The sequence below is a fragment of the Balearica regulorum genome, chromosome W (assembly GCF_011004875.1).
Source record: "Balearica regulorum gibbericeps isolate bBalReg1 chromosome W, bBalReg1.pri, whole genome shotgun sequence".
Lineage (NCBI taxonomy): Eukaryota > Metazoa > Chordata > Aves > Gruiformes > Gruidae > Balearica > Balearica regulorum.
In genome coordinates, this window is record NC_046219.1 from 1,883,788 (window position 1) to 1,906,869 (window position 23,082).

The 23,082-nt window shown below is 41.0% G+C and overlaps 1 protein-coding gene and 1 long non-coding RNA gene across 5 annotated transcripts in view; one reads left to right on the top strand and one right to left on the bottom strand.

The window, feature by feature from the left end:
- Positions 1-23,082, bottom strand: part of LOC142599232 (uncharacterized) — a 537,129-nt gene that overhangs the window by 372,222 nt on the left and 141,825 nt on the right. The window lies entirely within an intron of this gene.
- LOC142599161 (tyrosine-protein kinase Fer-like) overlaps positions 1-23,082 on the top strand; it is a 278,954-nt gene that overhangs the window by 80,336 nt on the left and 175,536 nt on the right. For 3 of the 4 annotated variants that reach the window (XM_075738921.1, XM_075738920.1, XM_075738923.1), the window contains 4 exons: positions 6,243-6,426; positions 9,008-9,145; positions 11,843-11,962; positions 16,937-17,059. In XM_075738921.1, coding sequence (XP_075595036.1) covers positions 6,243-6,426; positions 9,008-9,145; positions 11,843-11,962; positions 16,937-17,059 — 565 coding nt within the window. The remainder of the gene's footprint in view (positions 1-6,242; positions 6,427-9,007; positions 9,146-11,842; positions 11,963-16,936; positions 17,060-23,082) is intronic. The other variant, XM_075738922.1, reaches the window with a different exon arrangement.

A 23,082-nucleotide genomic window follows, 5' to 3' on the forward strand; every position in this document is an offset into this window, starting at 1 on the left:
CCTTGCCATGCAAATCCAACATAAAAGGATCCGAGATAACTGAGTTTTGTCAGGTACTTTTGCACTTTGGCACAGCTAGGTTGGTGAAATATTCTGGTACTTTCCACCAGTTGCGCAGGCTCAGAACTTTTCTCGCATCATCCCCTTTTGAGCCACAGTCCAGGTATAGGTGTACCAGGCTGTCAGGAGGTGATTGATTTTCATTATTGTTCCCAAAGAATAAGAGAGCAAGAGTGTCATGGTGCAAGTACACATGTACCAGGCTGTTACCGTTGTCAAGCAAAAGAAGAACCAGGCACATTAACGGGGTGCCTTAACACTCTGGTCTGCGGCCTAGGCATGTGGCCCATAAAAGGGGGGGGCGATTGCACCAAGTACGAAGCAGCTGAGGCTGGTGGGGGGGGTCGCACCACCACAGTACTGGATACCTCTCCCCATGGTGGTCCACTTGCCTGGCCAACATACAACATCTTCACTGAAAGGATACCTTTCCCTCACACTTGAAAGAAGTCGCCTCCAGAGGCTGAGGGCTTGTGTCTTTTTCCCAATCGCCTTGTCAATGCCCCCTTCCCTAGAGAGGGATCCCAGCTGCTTGGCTTCCCTACTCTCTAATTCCAGGCTACTGGCCTTGTTATCCCAGCATTGGAGTAGCCAGGTAATAACGTCCTCCCCTGGAAGGCCACTGAAATCTTTTTGCATATCTCGCAGCTCCCTCAGGGACAGGGATCAGGTGATTACCTCTGGTTCTGCCTCTTCCTCCTGCTCTCGTGATAGTCCTGGTTAACTGTCATCCCTTACAAAGCAAACTGATTTTTTTGCATATATCTTCTTCTGTATAGGGGTGATATTGATTCCGGTACAGGTTGGTTCTCTGGTTCAGCTGCAGTGCGTGTTGACGGGGTTTGAGTAGCCACAGTGCCCGACACTCTGTTTTACCTCTCTACCCCCTGAGGACGCTGCCTTCTATCGAGCAGTGTTTGGTAGATACTGGCGAGGGCCCAGCACAGTGCGGTAAGTTGTGCCTCCTTGGAATAGCCACAGCATTTTCCTTTCAAATATTCCATTACTTCATCAGGGTCCTGTAGTTGTTTGGGAGTGAAGCTCCAAACCATTGGAGGTGAGAAGATCTCTAGATACCTGCCCATATTCTCCCACATGCCGTGCCACCTGCCCATATTCTCCCACATGCCGTGCCACCCATGACTATTCAGCCTCGGGGAAGATCTCTGGGTGGTATTCTTAAAACAATTTTTTGTAACTCTAAACAGTACTTGAAACACATTCAGCACACATAGTGATAGGAGCATGCTGGCTTGAACATCCCAAGGATATTAAAAATTCTCAAAAGCTGCTGTAACCAGCCAAAAGGGAATAATAAAGAACATGAAAGAGTGGGAGAAAGTATCCCCCCCGTCTTCTCCATAGTTTGGGTGTGATTATTAATCCATTCTGAGAGATGTTGTCCAAGGTATGGACATGACAAACAAAACACCATTGTGACCAGAGACTGTTTAAATAATATAATAAATGCATATAGCAACTTTGTTTTAACATGCTCTGGTTAGATTTGTCATTACCTCAACCCTTTGTGCCACACGTGCGCCTAAAAGGATGGTGGTTTAGCCCCAGCCAGCTGCTAAGCACCATGTGGCCACTCGCTCACTCCTCCCCCCCCCCCAGTGGTATGGGGTGGAGAATCAAACTCGTGGGTTGGGATAAGGACAGTTTACTAGAACAGTAAAGGAAGAGGAAAATAACAGCAGTACTTAGAATATACAAAGCAGGTGATACACAAGGCAATTTGCTCACCTGACTACCAACCAGACACTCAGCCCACACTCAGACCATCCTGGAGCCTCATCACCCCTCCCTAACTAGCCCCCTTTTATGCTGAGCATCATGTCATATGGTATGGAATACCCCTTTGTCTTTTTTGGGTCACCTGTCCTGGCTGTGTCATGTCCCAGCTGCTTGTGAAGATTAGGTCTGTCCTAGTGAAAACTAGGACACATGCTATATCCAAAACACAGCAATATACCCACTACTAGGAAGAAAATTATCCCAGCTGAAATCAAGACAGTGGCTTAGCAAGGGAGTCAACAATCTGATGAATGCAGAACTGTTATTCTCCAAATTTTGCAATACTAGAACTAGGTGGCACTAGTTGAAATCAGCTGGAGACTGTTTTAAAAGAGATAAAAGGGAAGTGCTGTGCAAAGCAGGCAGTGAACTTCTGGAACTTACTGTTGCAGGAAGTTGTGAAGGCAGACAGGTATCAACAGATTCAAAAATGGATTCAACATATTAATGGAAAACTGGTTCAGAAGAGATAATACAGGGAATAAGCAGGGATATATCCTCTAACATCCCTAATCCAGTGACAATGGATGATGGGAAAATACAAGACAAAAGGGCCACAAATAGCAGCCAGTTTTGAATGCTGTGGTGGGTTGACCCTGGCTGGATACCAGGTGCCCACCAAGCCACTCTATCACTCCACCTCCTCAACTAGACAGAGAAGAAAACCATGATGAAAGGCTCATGCATTGAGATGAGGACAGGGAGATCACTCAGCGATTACTGTCACGGGCAAAACAGACTCAACTTGGGGAAATTAATTTAATTTAATTTAATTTATGGAATAGAATAGAATAGATTATTTCAGTTGGAAGGGACCTACCAACTGCCTGACCACTTCAGAGCTGACCAAAAGTTAAAGCATGTTGTTAAGGCCATTGTTCCAATGCCTCTTAAACACTGACAGGTTGGGGGCATCGACTGCCTCTCTAGGAAGCCTGTTCCAGTGTTTGACCACCCTCTCGGTAAAGAAATGCTTCCTAATGATGATTGAGAGGGGTCCTGCCATAACATCTGCTAGCTCCTTCAGTACTCTGGGATGAATCCCATCAGGCCCCATGAACTCGTGAACATTCAACTGATACAACTGGTCCCTTACAATTTCAGTGTTCACAAATGAAAAATCACTGTTCCCACACTTGTGGTCTTCCGACTCAGGGGACCAGGCAGCCCAGGCAAAAAAAGCATTGAATGTCTCCGCTTTTTCTTCATTCCTATTAGTCAGATGACCAACAAGTATCAGTCCAATGTTTTCTTTAGACCTCCTCTTGCTATTAGCGTACTTAAAAAAGCCCTTCTTGTTATCTGAAACAATGCTGGCCAGTTTCAACTCTGAGCTTTGGCCTTTCGTGTCTTCTCCCTGCATAAACAAACCACAAATCTGTACTCTTCCTGCAAAGCCTGACCTCACTTCCAGAGATCATACAATTTCTTTTTCCTCTTGAGCTCCACGAGGAGTTCACAGAATCACAGAATCACAGAATCACAGAATGGTAGGGGTTGGAAGGGACCTCCAGAGATCATCTAGCCCAACCCCTCTGCTAAAGCAGGATCACCTGGAGCAGGTTACACAGGATCGCGTCCAGGCGAGTTTTGAATATCTCCATAGAAGGAAGGAGGCTCCACAACCTCTCTGGGCAGCCTGTTCCAGTGCTCTCTCACCCTTAAGGTGAAGAAGTTTTTCCTCGTATTGAGATGGAACTTCCTGTGTTCTAGTTTATGCCCATTTCCCCTTGTCCTGTCACTGGGCACCATTGAAAAGTCACTGTTCAGCCAAGCTGGTCTTGTGCCCCACTTGTCTGACTTGTGACACAGTGGAATTGCCTGCTCCTGTGCACCTAAAATGTGGTTCTTAAAAACTGACCAGAACTCATGGACCCCTAAGCCCTCAAAAGCAGATTCCCAGGGGACACTGCTAAATAGCTCCCTGAATAGCTTAAAGTTTACTCTCCTGAAGTCCAGGGTAGAAACTCTACTGTCCTTTTTTCTCATTACGCTGAAAAATTTAAACACAAACATTTCATGATCACTGTGGCCAAGACAGCCACCTACCATCACATCCCCCACAAGTCCTTCTCTATTTACAAACAGCAAGTCTAGGAGGGCATCTTTCCTAGTTGGCTCACTGAGTACTTGTGACAAGAAGTTATCTCCTACAAACATCAAGAATTTCCAAGACCTGCTCGTCACAGCACTATGATATTCCCAGTTGATGTCTAGGAAGTTGGAATCTCCCATAAGGACAAGGGCTACTTCTCATTGCCTATAGAATAACTCATCAGTGCTTACATCCTGGCTGGATGATTGGTAGTAGACACCCACAACAGCATCTGCTTTGTTTTCCATCCCCCTAATCTTCACCCAGAGGCTCTCAGTCACATCTTCACTAATTGTAAGGGCTGTGCAATCAAGCCTCTCCCTTACATATAGTGTGACACCTCCACCTTGCCTGCCCTGCCTATCCCTCCTGAACAGCCTGTAGCCCTCCATCCCAGGACTCGAGTCATGGGACTCATTCCACCAAGTCTCACTAATACCAATGATATCGTAGCTCTGGGAGCTGACCAACACTTCCAGTTCATCCTGCTTGTTTCTCATACTGCATGCGGTGGTGTACAAGCATTTCAGATATGGTCCTGAGCCCTCCATGCTCCAAGGAGCAGTGTAAATGTTCCTAATAGGATTGCCACCCTCAGACAATGTCATGCCAACCCTTGGTTTACTGTATTGGGTCTGGCTGAGATGGAGTTAATTCTCCCCACAGCAGCCCTCATGGTGCTGTGCTGTGTATTGGTAGCCAGCAAGGTGTTGATAACACACCAGTGTTTGGGCTACTACTGAGCAGTGCCAGCACACATCAAGGCTGTCTTTCCAACATTTCTTCCCCCCTCAGCAGTAGGCTGGGGGTGGGCAAGATCTTGGGAGGGGACACAGCCAGGACAGCTGACCCAAACTGACCAAAGGGCTATTCCATACCATATGACGTCTGCTCAGCAATAAGAAACAGAGAGATAGGGGAGGAACGGGGAAGGGGCATTCTTTTTTTTTTTTTTTAACAATGTTTGTCTTCCGGAGTGAGGAGTACGCATACTGAAGCCCTGCTTCCTGGCAAGTGGCCAGACATCACCTGCTGATGGGAAGTAGAGAATAAATCTTTTGCTTTTTGTTTTGCTTCTGCACGTGGCCTTTTGCTTTAGCTACATTAAACTGCCTTTATCTTGACCCACGAGTTTGGGGTTGTTTTTCCATCTTATTTTCTCCCCTCCTTGCCCTGCTCAGGAGGGGAGTGATAGAGCAGCTCGGTGGACACTTGGCATCCAGCCGAGGGTAAACCACCACACTTACCTACTGCAATCCTGCTGGTATCCCCTTCCCCTGTCGATTCTAGTTTAAAGCTCTCTCAATCAGCCCCACCAGCTTACGCCCAAAGACCCTTTTCCCCATTGGGGCAGATGGATCCCATCAGGCCCCAGCATACTTTTTCTCTTGAAGGCTCTTCCATGGTTTAAAAACCCACAGCCTCCTTCAGGCGCATCCAGCGCCTGGTCCTCCATGGGCTGCAAGTGGATATCTGCTCCACCGTGGACCTCCATGGGCTGCAGGGGGACAACCTGCTTCATCATGGTTTTTACCATGGGTTCCAGGGGAATCTGTGTTCCAGCTCCTGGTTTCTGTTGTGCAGCAGTTTTATTTCTTTCTTAAATAAGTTATCATAGAAGCACTGCTACTGTCACTGATTGGCTTGGCTTTGGCCAGCAGCAGGTCCGTCTTGGCGCCAGCTGGCATTGGCTCTATCAGACACAGGCGAAGCTTCTGGCATCTTCTGACAGAAGCCACCCCTGCAGCCCCCCCCGCTACCAAAACCTTGCCATGCAAACCCAACAAATGGTTTCCCTAAAAGCAGTTCCTGCTATCACTACTGGAGACAGTACTGGTCTAAATGGATCATCGGTCTGACCAAGTAGGACATTTCTTATTTTCTTCATTAAAATAATGTTTATTTACTTTGAGACAAATAAAAGATTAGCATTTGTGATAGTCATGTGTATGAGTGGTTTTTATTTCATTATTCATAGTTATATTATTTCATACTTATGCAGATGATGGATTTCATATACTTTCAGATAAAGTATTCTCACATTTCTGCTCAAAGTAAATGCAGCATTTTTTTTCTTAGTCTTGAATAAGAACACTAAGACATTTGGTCTTACTAGTGACCTTAGAATTGACAAATTTTAGCTTCTTCAGAGAAATAGCTTAAACATATTATTGTGGAACAAAGTGCAAATTTATCATAAATCTATTAGATTTATGTCAACCACAAGTATTGATGTTTGTATACTTTAAAATCACCATATGCGTTTTCTTTTTTTCTCTCTTTTCAGGAAAGGAGACTGAGAAAGCCAAAGATCGGTGTGATAAAGCCACTATGAAACTTCATATGTTGCATAATCAATATGTATTGGCACTGAAAGGAGCACAGTTACATCAGCACCAATATTATGACACTACACTTCCTCTGTTACTTGATTCACTACAGAAGATGGAAGAAGAAATGATTAAAGCCCTGTAAGCTGTATTTTCTTATATATATTTCTAATTTCCACATTTTTTGTGTAATATCCTAATTAATTCATAGTATTATTAGAAAATAATAAACCATTGATTATTTGTATATCAAACAGTAATGAAAAAATCTGTTTTCATCTTTCCATTGACAACAACTCTGCATAGAGAAGTCTATTCAAATAAATGCAGATAGTAGTTTTAAGGGGTTACTTAATCATTTTCGTGAGAGACTGTCTTCTCATAGAACACAAAATCTTAGAGATTAACTGCAGTGTTTATAGTTAAGCTCATGCTTTGTCTTTTCCTTCAGCTGGAATACTATGCCATGTTAACATGCTTTAACTTGGTCAACCCTGAATTGGTCAGGCAGTTGGACTAGATGATCATTGTAGGTCCCTTCCAACTGAAATAGCCTATGTCTTTTTCTATCCTATCCTATTCTAAGTTAGTTGCCTCTCCAGTAGCCTTGTTTTTATGAAATTCTGATGGGAACCAATTTGGTTTAAAATGGCCAACAGCCTTGAAAGTCATTTGGGAGGAGGGCCAGACAGATGCATGGTTACTCACGTGTGTGCAAATAACAGGATCATATAAACCTGATTTCATTGTAAGGAATCCAGCCTTAAAAATACCTTAAATTACCTTCTTCTGAAAGATCATTCTCCACATCACTGATGAAGATATGCAAACTGATATCTCAGAGAACTGTCAATAAGGACTCTAAGCTATCTTTTCTGATTTGTAACCACCATGCTGCCTCTTTGACTTTCCAGAAGAATATGAGTTGGTTTGGGAGATTGTTCTGTAGGTCTTTCTCTAAGACATTCCAAGGACTGCAATTAAAGTATATTGCTTGTAAATCACTTACTCTAAAAGAAAAAATAGTTACCTCTTTTTGTAAGTATTGTTCATTTAGATGGGAGGCACTCTTCTATATCTCATTTTCTTATCTATTCCGAAATCTACATTCACCTTGACTTCAGTACATAGGAAGTGAAGGAGAGTTGGGGGTTTCATGCTTTACATGCTTAGGTTATGTGGCCAATATTAACTGACTCATGAAGTATCATTACTCCCTTTGATTTTGGTACAGGTATGTAAATGAAATAGACCTCTATAGTGGTCTCTGCACAGTCCTTTTAATCTTAATTTTTGTATGTAAAATCACAGCAAAAGACTGTGCTGTAATGAATGTGATTTTTTGTAATTTTGATAATTCACTGAAGGGTTTTATCATTGAACAAGAACCTAATGAACCCAATTTTCTTTGTCATCTTTGAAATAAAAACCTGTAAAAATACTCTTGTCACTAAATTAACATTTCAGTGAGATCTGAATTTATTGGAAAATTACTGCTGTCTAATATCTTTGGACTTAATTCTACAAAAGGAGATGGTAATTTCAAGTGTAGGGGTTGGTGTGACTATCTGTGTGAAATATACTTCATTAATAATCTTGGTTTTGCAAATCAATTAGTTTGGTATACTTGAAGTGTATATTAACATCTCTATTTTTTTTTTAGTAATTAACATAGATTTCATTTCTCTTAGATCTGACATTGCTGTAGTTGATTTTAATGAATTCTCTTGTCTGTTTTCTCCTTAGAATAAGTACTGAAGAAATACAAGCAAATAATGTTTTTTATAAAATAAACATAACTTGAGATCTTATCCAGGAAAAATCTGCTGATACTTTTTTTCCTGCACATTTGTCTGGGTTGGTCAAAATTCATCAGTATTTAAAAAAACCCTCACCATGCTTCAGAACCTGGCAAGCCAAGAAGTTTGTCAAAAATAAAAATGAAATAGGAAATGATTATGAAGGGCTATTTATGGAAAGCTAAAACTTAAAGCGAGTAGGAAGATATTCTGGGGAAATATCACTGGATGCTATTAAATGTAGTGGTAAAATATCACTTATTCTTTTCTTTAACCATTCCCTAATCACTTACTTTTGCCCATTGTTGGAGGCAGCTCATTAGGCTAGATGGCTCATACTTTCTGATGTCAACTTTTTGTTTGATTTTGTTTCTTCTTGTAAATGTGTGTGAACTTGTGATTTATGCTTATTTTTACCCAAATGACCAAATAATAAAATGAAGATAAAGAGAACAGTTAGAGCAATGAAGAAAGCCAGGTCTTAAAAGAAATGCACACTGACTATTTTTTTACTTTTACTGTATGTCAGAATATACTTATTTTTTCAGTCAAGGGAACATGAAAAGCTTCAATATAAATGTTAACTAGCATAAGTTTTATGGTCATAAAGAAGGGTGTCATCAATGAGCTATATACATTCCTTTTCCCTGTAATCTCTACAACTTTAGTTTAGCTACACTATATATAGATGCATTGTAATTAGTATAAGGAGCATGGTCTTGGAGACTTTTCTACTCATAGCTAATCTGTAAAGAAGAGGTTATAATTGATCTGTTATTTCTTTGAATAATATATGGTCTTTTTTTTTTCCTTCCTTTTTAGCCAGCTGAAACAAAAATTGAAAGTTTGAAGCATTGTTGATGCCATCTATGCCTTCAGTACCATGTTATACACTATAGTGTGTGTTTTTTTTTTCTCTCTAGAAAAGTAATCTTGGATGAATATAGCCAGATCACCAGTCTTGTAACAGAAGAGATTGCAAATGTCCATAAAGAGATCCAGACCTCTGTTGAGCAGATAGACCCTAACTCTGAGTATAATGACTTCATAGATACTCATAGGTATAAGTTTTCACCTTGGTGTACATGTTCATGTTTCTTCTCAAGGAAAAACTTGTATTAAACTACAACACTGCTAAAGTGATCAGAGCTATATTTGTTTCTGTTTGGTTCCTTTTAAATTGTTATTTGTAAAACATTATCCTAACTTGAAAAACTGTTCCACTTGCATGTACAGAAAGTTGTCTGAATGTCAGGTTTTTAACCTGACTGTTCCTTCAACCATCCATCTCTTTGCTGTCTCTAGAAAAACAGAATTCCAATTACTATTATCGTATGTGAAGAGCCATAACTTTGGCACTGGCAGGAGACTATATATAGAATCATAAAATCATAGCATCATTTAGGTTGGAAAAGACCTTTATGATCATCAAGTCCAACAGTAAACCTAACACGGCCAAGTCCACCACTAAATCATGCCCCTAAGCACCACATCTACACATGTTTTAAATACCTCCAGGGATGGTGACAACAATTTCCCTGGGCAGCCTGTTCCAGTGCTTGACAACCCTTTCAGTGAAGAAATTTTTCCTAATATCCAATCTAAACCTCCCCTGGTGCAACTTGAAGCCGTTTCCCCTCGTCCTATCACTTGTTACTTGGGAAAAGCAACCAACACCCACCTGGCTACAACCTCCTTTGAGGTAGTTGTAGAGAGTAATAAGGTCTCCCCTCAGCCTCCTCTTCTCCAGACTAAACAACCTCAGTTTCCTCAGCTGCTTTTCATAAGACTTGTTCTGCAGAACCTAAGAATCATAGAATCATAGAATGGTTTGGGTTGGAAGGGACCTTAAAGATCATCTAGTTCCAACACCCCTGCCGTGGGCAGGGACACCCTCCACTAGGCCACATTGCCCAAAGCCTCATCCAACCTGGCCTTAAACACTTCCAGGGAGGGGGCCTCCACAACCTCTCTGGGCAACCTGTTCCAGTGCCTCACCACTCTCACAGGGAAGAATTTCTTTCTAACATCTAATCTAAATCGACCCTCCTTCAGCTTGAACCCATTACCCCTTGTCCTGTCACTACACTCCCTGATAAACAGTCCCTCACCATCTTTCCTGTAGGCCCCCTTCAGGTACTGGAAGGCTGCAATTAGGTCTCCCCAGAGCCTTCTCTTCTCAAGTCTGAACAATCCCAACTCTCTCAGCCTGTCCTCATAGGAGAGGTGCTCCAGCCCTCTGATCAGCTTCGTGGCCCTCCTCTGGACTCCCTCCAACAGCTCCATGTCTCTCTTGTACTGGGGCCCCCAGAGCTGGATGCAGTACTCCAGGTGGGGTCTCACCAGAGCGGAGTAGAGGGGCAGGATCACCTCCCTCGACCTGCTGGTCACACCTCTTTTGAGGCAGCCCAGGACACAGTTGGCTTTCTGGGCTGCAAGTGTGCACTGTCAGCTCATGTTGAGCTTATCAGTCAGTACCCCCAAGTCCTTCTCCTCGGGGCTTCTTTCAATCCATTCCTCGCCCAGCCTGTAGTCGTGCTTGGGATTGCCCCGACCCATGTGCAGGACCTTGCGCTTGGCTTTGTTGAACTTCATGCTGTGCTTATGGGCCCACCTCTCCAGCCTGTCCAGGTCCCTCTGGATGGCATCCCTTCCCTCTAGCATGTCGACCCCACCACACAGCTTGGTGTCGTCGGCAAACTTGCTGAGGGTGCACTCGATCCCGCTGTCCATGTCGCCGACAAAGATGTTGAACAGTGCCAGTCCCAGGACCGACCCCTGAGGAACACCACTCGTTACTGTTCTCCACTTGGACATTGAGCCATTGACCACAACTCTTTGAGTGCGACCATCCAGCCAATTCCTTATCCACCGAGTGGTCCATCCATTGAATCCATGTCTCTCCAGTTTAGAGACAAGGATGTCGTGCGGGACAGTGTCAAATGCCTTGCACAAGGCCAGGTAGATGACGTCTGTCACTCTTCCCTTATCCACCAATAAGGCTGTCACCCCATCATAGGCGGCCACCAAATTTGTCAGGCATGATTTGCCCTTAGTGAGGCCGTGTTGGCTGTCACCAATCACCTCCTTATTTTCCATGTACCTTCACGAGCTTCATTGCTCTTTGGACACGTGACAACCCAGATTCAGCGTGAGCTAATTTAGTGTGTATTTGGATGCATTTTTGCATCCTGGGATAAGTTAAGTTTCTCTGCTATATTTCTTTCATTGCTCATATTCTAGATAGTTTAAAGTGAACTCTAGGTACCTCTGTATACATTGTAGTTACTACAGAGTAAGTAGTTCCTGAAACAACAAAATATGCAGGTAATGCAAGAAAGTTTTAAATTTAAAAAATAAACTTTATTTGCCTTTTTATTGAACTAATATTGCATATTGGTACATAAATGGAATCTTAAGACTTCTTGCATTATCCTTTGTTATTAATGTGCAAATTGATAATTATCATGTGCAGATTTATAGCTGGATCATGCAAATAGATACTCCCTGAAAACCTTGATTATGTTGTGATCTTAATTCAAAGAATTATATCATATTTTGTTCTCTGGTATGTTTTTAATACTATGTCCTTTATTTAAAGGAAAAAAGAATATATATTCTATTGTTTTTACTCTTATTTCATATGTAATTTTAACTATATTCTAGTTATTAATAATTCAAACCAAAACAATTTTCTTTATCATCTACTTAAATATACATGTTAGTTTTGCAAATATAACTTTTATTTGCTAAATTAGGTCATCAGAAGTTGTTGAACAAGCAATAGAGTTTGATACGTCTTTACTAGAAGAAAATGAAAACCTTCAAGCTAATGAGATCATGTGGAATAATCTAACAGCAGAAAGTTTACAAGTCACGTAAGTTTTCTGTAAAAACTTTAATCCCTTGGAAATTCTGTCATACACGATGTCTAAGCTCAATCAGATCATTGCATAGCTGTGTCCTGACTTTTTAGGTCCACTTTCTGAAATGTTTTTAAGCTATACACTCTTGCCCATTGCACTTTTTATTGTTCCTTTGCATGAAATACCAATCACAAAAAAAGTAGCACTTGCCTGAACTTTCGATCTAGTCTCTCCTCCTCCTCAGTTAATTTTTACAGTGCCCCAAATCCATCATGAATTCTCCTTGGGAACTTAATAATTTTCTCAAAGGTACTTCCACATTCATTATTCTAGGAAAATACTGAAATCTGTCTATAAAGCCACTGAATATAGTGATATAGTCAGTGATGTAAAATGAGAACCAGGAAATGAAATGTTCATAAATACATTTGTTTTGTTAAGGAAGCTTCTTCACCCTAGGTTTCCCACAGCAGAGTCTTGGGCTCTAAGTCCGATAAGATAATTTATTTGAGTGGTACAGCAGTTGTAACAGCTCAAGCTGGGTGCCTCCACAGAGGTACCCCAAACAAAGAGATCTCTGGGCAGTTATACCCTTATAATCTAAGTTCCCCTCCCCTCACACAAAAGTTTGGACCAATAGTAATATTAGGGTCTGGGGTCTTCCGGTTCTTCGTTGGGATCTTTCCTTGCCTCTAGGTGGGACATTTCTTATCTCTAAAGTTGTCACTTCTGCTGAGGGTTGTAGCTTCCTTATCTTCTGGCTTGAACTCTCTCTGGAGCCTTCTTTTACTTAACTAGGGAAAAGTTCAACAAAAGTTCAACATATCTAAGTGAAAGTTCATGGCTTATGGCCTAAGGTTTCAGCAAATTTAGCCACTTATGCTAAGCTAGTCATGCCAACACTTATGCTAAGCTTGACAACTAATATTTCCCAGCAGTTTTACCTGTTTTGGAGGTGTTCTGCTTTTGTTTTCCAAAGAAAATTCTTATTCACTGTTATAACCTTTAATATGTATTAATTTACTAACATAGATGTAGTTGTTGTATTACATTTCATGTAACTTTTAGCTATTCAGGGCGATAAACTACCTCTCTACATATTTTGTTAATCTATTGTGTAGTTTTATCTTTTTATTAATTTCCCCAACTTTAAACAGTTGCTGCTGGGGAACAAATCTCCTGCTGAGGTTATTATCTTGTCAATCTCATCTTTTGCCATAAAATGTTTTGATGCTGTCACTTTTGAGATTGCAAATATTAATTGTATATTTAATTTTTTTATTGATTATAAGCAATATAAAATAGTAAATTCAGTAATTCATGGATAGATGATGGGTTTTGTCTGTAATATATTTGTCTGACTTGAGTTTTTCTTTACAATGTATAACTGATTCAAATAAGAAATCAGTGTATTTTTTAATGACTTTTGTTTCATGCAGATTTTTATTAAAACCAAAATAATAGTGAGAACATATAGAAGTGAGACATTTCAAATGTAAATACATTACAGTGTGTCTTCTGTAAATTGTTCTAAGCCCTATGTTTCCTCAACACTACTGAGATTGTCTGGATTTTGTTCATTCTTTTTCAAGGACATTAGTTGTCCTCTGTTTTTCTTGTGCAATCTAATTATTGTTCATAAATTTATTCTTAAATAGGTATTGAAATAAACTCTTTTATATCATGTCTCAGCTTTCTGTCAGACTCCTCCTCAGTCCCAAAACAACTTCATTTTTCTTATGAAAAGGTGCATTAATGAATAAAGCCCCTCCTTCCTCTTTAAACATTTTTCTGTTTATAATATATTCTACATCATTACTAAATTGAGAGGATTTCTGCATAAACTATGTATATGTTGTACAGCTAGCTGTACTTCAGCACAGTTACAAGGAAAAAAATATATACTAAATTTCCCTTTTGAAAGGTCTTACAATTTTTATAAGATTCTACCTTCCACGGCTCAAAAATAGAAATAACTTTTTGTTTGGCTTGTCTTCCATATCTCAGTATTTAGAAATAAGTCATCAGCATGTCTAAGCAAAACAGTTTAAATGCTGCTTTTTTAGCAAATGATTTTGATGAAACTTGTGTTTGCAAATAAGTATTTTCATATTTACATAAATATAATTTTTTAATACAACTTCCAATGTGTCCTGTTAGAAAACTTATATTCATGCACTTTAAATTCTTTGATATATTTGAGAAAGAAATTTTATTATAGTGTGATTTTATTTTTTGAACAGGAATCAAATAGCTCTTTGAAGTGTTGCTGTATGTCCACTTTCTGGTACAGATTATGTTAGGGCCTCTGAGCAAATGAGTCTGACTGTATTAGGTCAGATCAAAGATTGACCTAGACAACTTTCTTGTCTCTGACATTAGCCCAAAGGGAAAGTCTACAGAGGAGAACAAAAACAGGATGTGTGTGCATTCCTCAGAATGTTCTCTCAGCCTCTCATAATTTGCAGATTAGATTTTTTTTGAGCCAGAAGTAATGTTCGTAATAGCCTTAGATGTATTTTTTCTTTCATGAATTTGTCCAGTCAATTTCAATATGTGTAAGAATCTATTGTCCGCAGTATCTTAGGTCAAGGAATTCCAAAGATTAACTTAACATTATGTGGATCTCTTACTTCCTAGTTTCATTTTATGACTCTCAGCTCTTGTTTTGGAAGACAATAGGAACAATGTACTCCTTTCCACCCCATTCATGATATTGTAAACTTTTATCATACTCCTGCTCTGTCATCTTTTTTTTTTTTCAAAGCAAACAGTGTTTAGCGTGTGTTTAGTGTTTAGTGTTCTTGTTCTGCTTAATTTTTAACAAATCCTGGAGAATCCTTCTGACCACTGTTGAGTATCAAGACAGTGTTTATATGGAATAGTCTGTTGTAACCCCAAGATCTCATTTCTTAGTGGTAATGGTCAGCTTAGAGCCATTCACTGTATAAAGCTTTGGATTGTTTTCCCCCTTGTATATTTGTTTATTTTAATACACATTGAGATTAATCTTCTAAATAGCAGTCCAGTTACTGATTCTCATAAGATTCAGAAAAACCCTTTTGCATTATTCACACTCAGCCCCTTCCTTTACTACCTCAAATAACATTGTACTGTCCACATTCTTTGTCACTTTTATAATTGTTGTTTCATCTCAGTTATTATGAACATATTAAGCAGTGCAAACTTTTGTGGACCTCTACTAGTTATCTCCTGGCACTGTAAAAACTGACTGTATTCTTATCCTCTTTCTTCTTTTTGTAATTGTTTTTAATACAAGCAAGAATCCTTCCTCTTATGACTGCTTAGTTTTCTTTAACTGCTTTTGCTTGATATACCTTGTCACCTGCTTTTTAGATAGCTTTTACTATAGTCTTGCTTTAAAACTACCAGAAAAAATATAACATGCTTGCATCAACTTATTGTGCATTGACTAGATATTCTCAGGTAAGGTCAGTGCATTACATCCTTAACTGATAGTTGATGGTTTTTTAAAGATCCATTTTGTATGTTCTGAAACAATAGGAATTTGATTGTTGATCTTTAGAGTTGAGATCATGGCCTTGGATCTTCAAAATACTACATCGTTATGTTTCTGCAGAGGAAAACTACCTTCAGTATCTAGCAAATAAATCCAGTACATATACTGGGTTTATTTCCCAGACATTGAATGGATTAGAAGATATATGTTAATTCAGAATCAATAATTTTTCATCGAATCAATAATTTTTCATCAAATCAATCATTTTTGAGTATATAAGAAGAATGACAACTTTACATGTATTACTGAAGGGTTTAATAAAATATATTCTAAGGATAAGTGATGAGAAATCTGGCTCAGTTTTACATTTTCAGGTAAGTTTATATTTATGAATAAAGAAAATTTGACAGAGAGAGGTAGTTAAAAGTCAGTGTTTATTAGGGAACTTTTGTAAGTAATGAGAGAGATGTGGTGTCTCCTGATAAATGTTGATGACTGCCACAGACTAATATTGAGATATTCTGAAAAGCATAACAGAATAAACCTCCTCTGACACTCCCCAAACTGGAACAGTTTTGGGCAATCGATATGTGCAGTATCAAGTAGTATATGTATTCTGCCTTTGTTCCACTCTTTTCTATAATACCATTTTATTTAAAGTGCTTGAAAATACAGGGGAAACAGAGTAAGATATTTGAAGATGGATAGATAAATGCCAAGAAGGAAAGGATATTTTTAAAATTATTCTCCCAGCTTAGCAATTGCTTGAAGTCAAAGTATATTTTTTGATTGTGAGCCTTTAATCTGCTTTATGCAGAGTTGACTGAGAATTATATCGCAAAGTCTTATTTACATTTGTTGACTTTTTTTTGGTATTGGAATGTTTGCCAGTATAATTGCAAAGTATCAGTAATGGTTTTAATGTGCAATAACAGTTTCTCAGTTAATGTTGAGTATTTTTGTACAAATTTTACTTTTATTTTGGACTTATTATTACCAAAAACTGTGTGGCTTTAAAAAAGTTAATCGTATAGAGAAGAACATACAGATCACTCTTACACTAAAACGTATTAACTTGCAATGCAAAACCTACTGATTCGGGTTTTATTATTTCTAGAGATGAATACATCACAACTACTGATTGTACATACTTATCTAATGTGTACTTCAGCAGTGTGAAGGCTTTCATTTTTCATATAACTTCACATGAATTAGCAATATATTAGGAAGGCATTAATCCACATAATGCATCATGCATTCTAGAGAATGCAGGCAGCAGATCGTTCTGTAACTTTGTATGCAGCCACAATCTAGTATGGATTCTGTAATAACATAGGTTAATAATATAATAAAAAGGTATAGCCACAAAAAAGACCAATCACCAGCAAATAACATATTTCAAAGACTAATGCTCCTTTTCAACTTTAGGAAAAAATTTTAAATGTTTCCAAATATGTTCAGTTTGTGTATGTATACCATGGATTTCTGAAATGTATGTATTACAGGTTAAAAACAATAATAGAAGAATTGATTCAGACACAGCAGACACTTTTGAGCAAAGAGAAACTTGTGTTGGAACTAGAGAAAAAATTAGAAGAGTCCTCTAAAACTTGTGAAAAAACATCAGAGTAAGTATAACTAAAATATCAAAATATAATAATTTGAGATAAATTTGTATATAATGAAGTTCCTAAGACTTAAATATGAAATAACCTGCACTAACATTGTTTTGCTTTAGTGTGAAATGATTATTATCAATGACAACAAAAAGTTAGTTTCCCATGTCTTAAATGAACCTTCCCCACTCCAGATCCTAATTAATTCGAGAACTGAGCAGCTCCTTTGATATAGTTTATTTGTTACACTATAGGGATGGCTCAAGAACTGGACCCTTGGTTAGCAGTGTGACTTCAGCTTGATGGAACAAAAGGAGTCAATTCAGATTGTGGCTCTGACAGTTCATTGTATAGATATGATTTTATGAAAGACTTTTCAGAGCCATATGCAAGATATGAAAACTTTCTTATGCAAGAATGTAGAACCAATATCCTGTAATACTGAATAGTAAATCATGAAGATGAGGGAGTAATTGGTGTTTTACAGTGCCACATCCATTATAAATACTCATTTTTGATCAAGATCATTGTTTTTTTTTCTAACTCTGATTAAGTTTCACATCACAGTCTAAACTGAACTTATAACAATGGAAAGAATCATGGAATCTTTTTGGTCAGAAATGACCTTTAAGATCATGAAGTCCAACCATTAACCTAGCACTGCCAAGTCCAACCACTAAACCATGTCCCTAAGTACGACATCTACGTGTGTTTTAAATACCTCCAGGGATGGTGACTCAACCACTTCCCTCGGCAGTCTGTTCCAATGATTGACAACCCTTTTGGTGAAGAAAGTTTGGCCAGTTGGTGACCGGCCACCAACTGGATTTAACTCCATTCACCACAATTCTTTGGGCCGGGCCATCCAGCCAATTTTTTACGCAGCGAAGCATACGCCCATACAAGCCATGAACAGCCAATTTCTCCAGGAGAATGCTGTGGAAAAAAAGTGTCAAAGGTTTTACTAAAGTCTAGGTGGACAACATCCACAGCCTTTTCTCTCATCCACTGAGTCACCTTGTCATAGAAGGAGATCAGGTTAGTCAAGCAGGACCTGCCTTTTATAAACCCATGCTGACTGGGCCTGATCACCTGGTTGTCCTGTACATGCTGCATGATAGCACTGAAGATGATCTGCTCCATAACCTTCCCCAGCACCAAGATCAGACTGATAGGCCTGTAGTTCCCCTGATCCTCCTTCCGGCCCTTCTTGTGGATGGGTGTCACATTGGATAACCTCCAGTCAACTGGGATGTCCCTAGTGTAGCCAGGACTGCTGATAAATGATGGAGAGTGGCTCAGTGAGCACTTCTGCCAGCTCCCTCAGTACCCTTGGGTGGATCCCATCCAGCCTCATATAGACTTGTGTGTGTCTGTGGTGTAGCAGGTCGCTAACCATTTCCCCTAAGAAAAGGCAACAGATGATAGTAGTAGGCAATTCTCCTCTGAGAGGTACGGAGGCACCCATTTACTGACCTGACACACTCTCTAGAGATGTGTGCTACTTACCGGGGGCTTGTATCAGGGATGTCAGCAAGACACTACCAAGCCTCATACAATCCACTGACTATTATCTGCTGCTGTTGTTTCACATGGGCTCCAGTGATACAGCCAGGAGCAGTCTGAGGAGTATCAAGAAGAATTACAGAGCCCTGGGAGCGGCAGTAAGGGACTCTGGAGCACAGATAGTTTTTTCATCAGTCCTCCCTGTCAAAGGGAAGGGGTTTGAAAGGGCCAGTCGAATCTGGCAAATCAAGAAGTGGTTATAGGACTGATGCCAAAACCAAGGGTTCGGCTACTTAGACCATGGGACTTGACTGGAGAAACCTGGTCTACTGGGGGCTAATGGGGTCCATCTGTCAGAGAAGGGGAAGAGCATCTGTCTTATCTCTTATAGGTTAACTCTATCCCTGCCGAAACCAGGACAGTATCCACCCCTTATTTATACCATCTATGTCATGTCCAGGTCCCACATTTTCCAAGACATTGCAATTAATCACTACCGTTTTTCCTGTCTTTTGATATATACACAGAGATATCATTCTCTTAGTCGATGGACCACCCCTGTGAAATGTCTGTAAAATGTTCATAAATGGCCACAAAATGTCCATTGAGTTCCTTTAGTCCATGACTTTGGGCTCCATCTGTCATAACAGTTTCTCAGGGCAGGGAAGATGGTGTGCTGTGTGCTGCAACTGGAACATGTAGCTGATGCATCTGGTGCAGTCCATGCTCACAGTCTGCGAGTTGAGACATCAAGCTCAAGGAAGTTGCTGGGCTCTCATTGCTGAAGCCAGTTCTGGTTTCATCAAAGTTCATTCTTCATTAGTCTGGTTGATTCTTACTGTAATACTATTACTATGGCATATAGCAATCATAATAATGATGACATGCAATCATATAGCAATTAACATCATACAATTAAAATCATTGGCTATTCTCACCCAAAATCACACATCGGACTTCCCCATCCATTTGCATCACCCACCAAGTGCACCCAGGGCCTTGAGCAAAAGCAGTCCTGCAGATGGGTTTGCCTTTGCCCGAGGTAGGAGTAACCCAGACTATCTTCCTGTGTTGGGTTTGCGTGGCAAGGTTTCGGTAGCGGGGGGGCTACAGGGGTGGCTTCTGTGAGAAGCTGCTAGAAGCTTCCCCTGTGTCTGATAGAGCCAATGCCAGCTGGCTCCAAGACGGACCCGCCCCTGGCCAAGGCCAAGCCAATCAGCGCCTCTGTGATAACATATTTAAGAAAGACAAAAACAGTTAGAGAGAGCTTTTGCAGCCAGAGAGAGGAGTGAGAGGATGTAAGAACATCTGCAGACACCAAGGTCAGTGCAGAAGGAGGGGGAGGAGGTGCTCCAGGCGCCGGAGCAAGATTCCCCTGCAGCCCGTGGTGAAGACCATGGTGAAGCAGGCTGTCCCCCTGCAGCCCATGGAGGGAGGATGAGGGGGTGTAGAGATTCCACCTGCAGCCCGTGGAGGACCCCACACCAGAGCAGGTGGAGGCACCTGAAGGAGGCTGTGACCCCGTGGGAAACCCGTGCTGGAGCAAGCTCCTGGCAGGACCTGTGGCCCTGTGGAGAGAGGAGCCCAAGCCAGAGCAGGTTTGCTGACAGGACTTGTGACCCCGTGGGGGACCCACGCTGGAGCAGTTTGCTCCTGAAGGTCTGCACCCCATGGGAGAGACCCACGCTGGAGCAGTTCGTGAAGGACTGTAGCCCGTGGGAGAGACTCACGTTGGAGAAGGTCGTGAAGGACTGTCTCCCGTGAGAGGGACCCCACGCTGGAGCAGGGGAACGATGAGAGGAGTCCTCCCCCTGAGGAGGAAGAAGCGGCAGAAACACCGTGTGATGAACTGACCGTAACCCCCATTCCCCGTCCCCCTGTGCCGCTGAGGGGGGTCGGAGGTTGAAGCCGGGAGTGAAGTTGAGCCCAGGAAGATGGGAGGGGTGGGGAGAGGTGTTTTAAGATTTGATTTTATTTCTCATTCCTCTACTCTGTTTTGCCTAGTAATAAATTAGATGAATTTCCTCTCTCAGTTCAATCTGTTTTGCTCGTGATGGTAATTAGTGAGTGATCTCTCCCTGTCCTTATCTCGACCCACAAGTTTTTCGTTATACTCTTTCTCCCTGTCTAGTGAACGAGGGGAGTGATAGAGCGGCTCTGGTGGGCACCTGGCCCCCAGACAGGGTCAATCCACCACACTTCCCTAAACATATTTTTCACGTGCGCTACAGGAACTTTATCTCCTTCTACAGTATGTAAAAGTTTTGATTGGGCAGGGCCAACTTGATTGGTAGATCCCCTAGTGTTGACTAACAAGGTGACCTTTGCTAAATGTGTGGCCCAGTGTTTGAGGGTCTCACCACCCATTGCTCTCAGGGTAGTCTTTAGCAGGTCCATTGTACCGTTCGATTTTCCCAGAGGCTGGTGCATGGTAGGGGATGTGATACACCCACTCAATGCCCATGCTCTTTGGCCCAGGTGACCATGAGGTTATTCCGAAAATGAGTCCCATTGTCTGACTCAATTCTTTCTGGGGTGCCATGTCACCACAGGACTTGCTTTTCAAGGCCCAGGATAGTGTTCTGGGCAGTGGCATGGGGCATGGGATATGTTTCCAGCCATCCGGTGGTTGCTTCCACCATTGTAAGTACATGGCACTTGCCTTGGCAGGTTTGTGGGAGTGTGATGTAATCAATCTGCCAGGCCTCTCCATATTTATATTTGAGCCATTGTCCTCCACACCAGAGATGCTTTAACCACTTGGCTTGTTTAATCACAGCACATATTTCACATTCATGGTGACCAATACACCTATATACAGTGTCTTCTGTGAGAAGCTGCTAGAAGCTTCCCCTAGGTCCCATAGAGCCAATGCCAGCTGGCTCCAAGACGGACTTGCTGCTGGCCAAGGTGGAGCCAATCAGCAACGATGGTAGCGCCTCTTGTGATAACATTTAAGAAGGGAAAAATAATCAAAACATGAGCAATTGCAGCCAGAGAGAGGAGTGACAATATGTGAGAGAAACAATTCTGCAGACACCAAGGTCAGCAAAGAAGGAGGGGGAGGAGGTACTCCAGGCGCAGGAGCAGAGATTCCCCTGCAGCCCGTGGAGAAGGCCATGGTGAAGCAGATTGTCCCCTTGCAGCCCATGGAGCTAAATGGTGGAGTAGATATACACCTGCAGCCCATAAAGGACCCAATGCCCGAGCAGGTGGTTGTCAAGATGATGGGGCCAGACTTTTCAGTAGTTCCTAGCGACAGGACAAGGGGCAATAGGCACAAAGTGGAACACAGAAGTTCCATCTGAATATGAGAAAAAAAATTCTTTACTGTGAGGTTGACAGAGCACTGAAACAAGTTGCCCAGAGAGGTTGTGGAGTCTCCTTCTCTGGAGATACTCAAAACCTTCCTGGATGTGATCCTGTGCAACCTGCTCTAGATGAATCTGCTTTATCAGGGGGTTTGGACTAGATGATCTTCAGAGGTCCCTTCCAAACCCTACCATTCTGTGATTCTGTGATTCTGTGAATCTTTATTCTTTCTTAGAGGAGAAGTTAGTTTTTCAGTATTTCCTTATTCCTGAAGGTTCATGCTTCTAGGACTGAATTTATACTTGATACTCTCAGTTTAAGGATGACAGGTTTATTGACACAAGTCTAGATCCTTCTGAAATTCCCCCAGATTTAACTTTATTCATTTCTGGGTGGACTGAGCACTCTGGAGCTTTTGGTTGGGTTTTTTTTGTTTATGGGGGGGATTTTCCCTCTGTGCAGGATCTCTTCAAATGGGTCTCCATTTGCATGCAACAAAGGTGGAAATATTGATGATTGCAGCATAGGAGATTGGTACAGTCTTTATACATGGCTTTCTGCTGTGAGGCCACTTGCAGGGTTGTGGATTTCCTCTCCCCCTGCCTCCTCCTCCAATATGTTTTAAGCACTATCATGTCCCTGAAGCATTTAAAGCTGATAGAGCCTTCAGTAGGCTGTGCTACAACTGTTGTTTTAGAAAGGAAAATCTCAGGTCTTCTACAAGATGCTATTTATAGGGTAACAGTTTTAAATTTGTCAGTGTAAGAGTGTAGGTATGAAGTCTTTCTCAAAGAAAGAAGAATCAATAAATAGACTAAAAACTGGCTAGTGGACATTAAATATAACTGTAACTAAATCTTCTTACTCTGAATTACTGATAATTTTTTTTTTTTTAATTCAGTCAGTGACCTGGAAGAAAAGTATCTATCTAAAACATTGAGATGAGACACTAGTAAAATCAGATTGCATTATGTATTGTGCTTGACTAATTGTCTTTTTCCAAATGGAAACTTATACACCTAAAAAAGAAAACTTAGGGATTGAGAGTGGCTGTTAGTCTGTCTTTGGGAAGGTGTTGGAGTTAATGGGGGAAATTTGAAAATGGTCTTGCGATCTCTAAATCTATAAATGGTGAAATACTATATCAGAAGACTGTGGTATAGGTGAGATTGTTAATAGAATACAGAATCCAATTCTGATAGATGTTGAAAACTGGG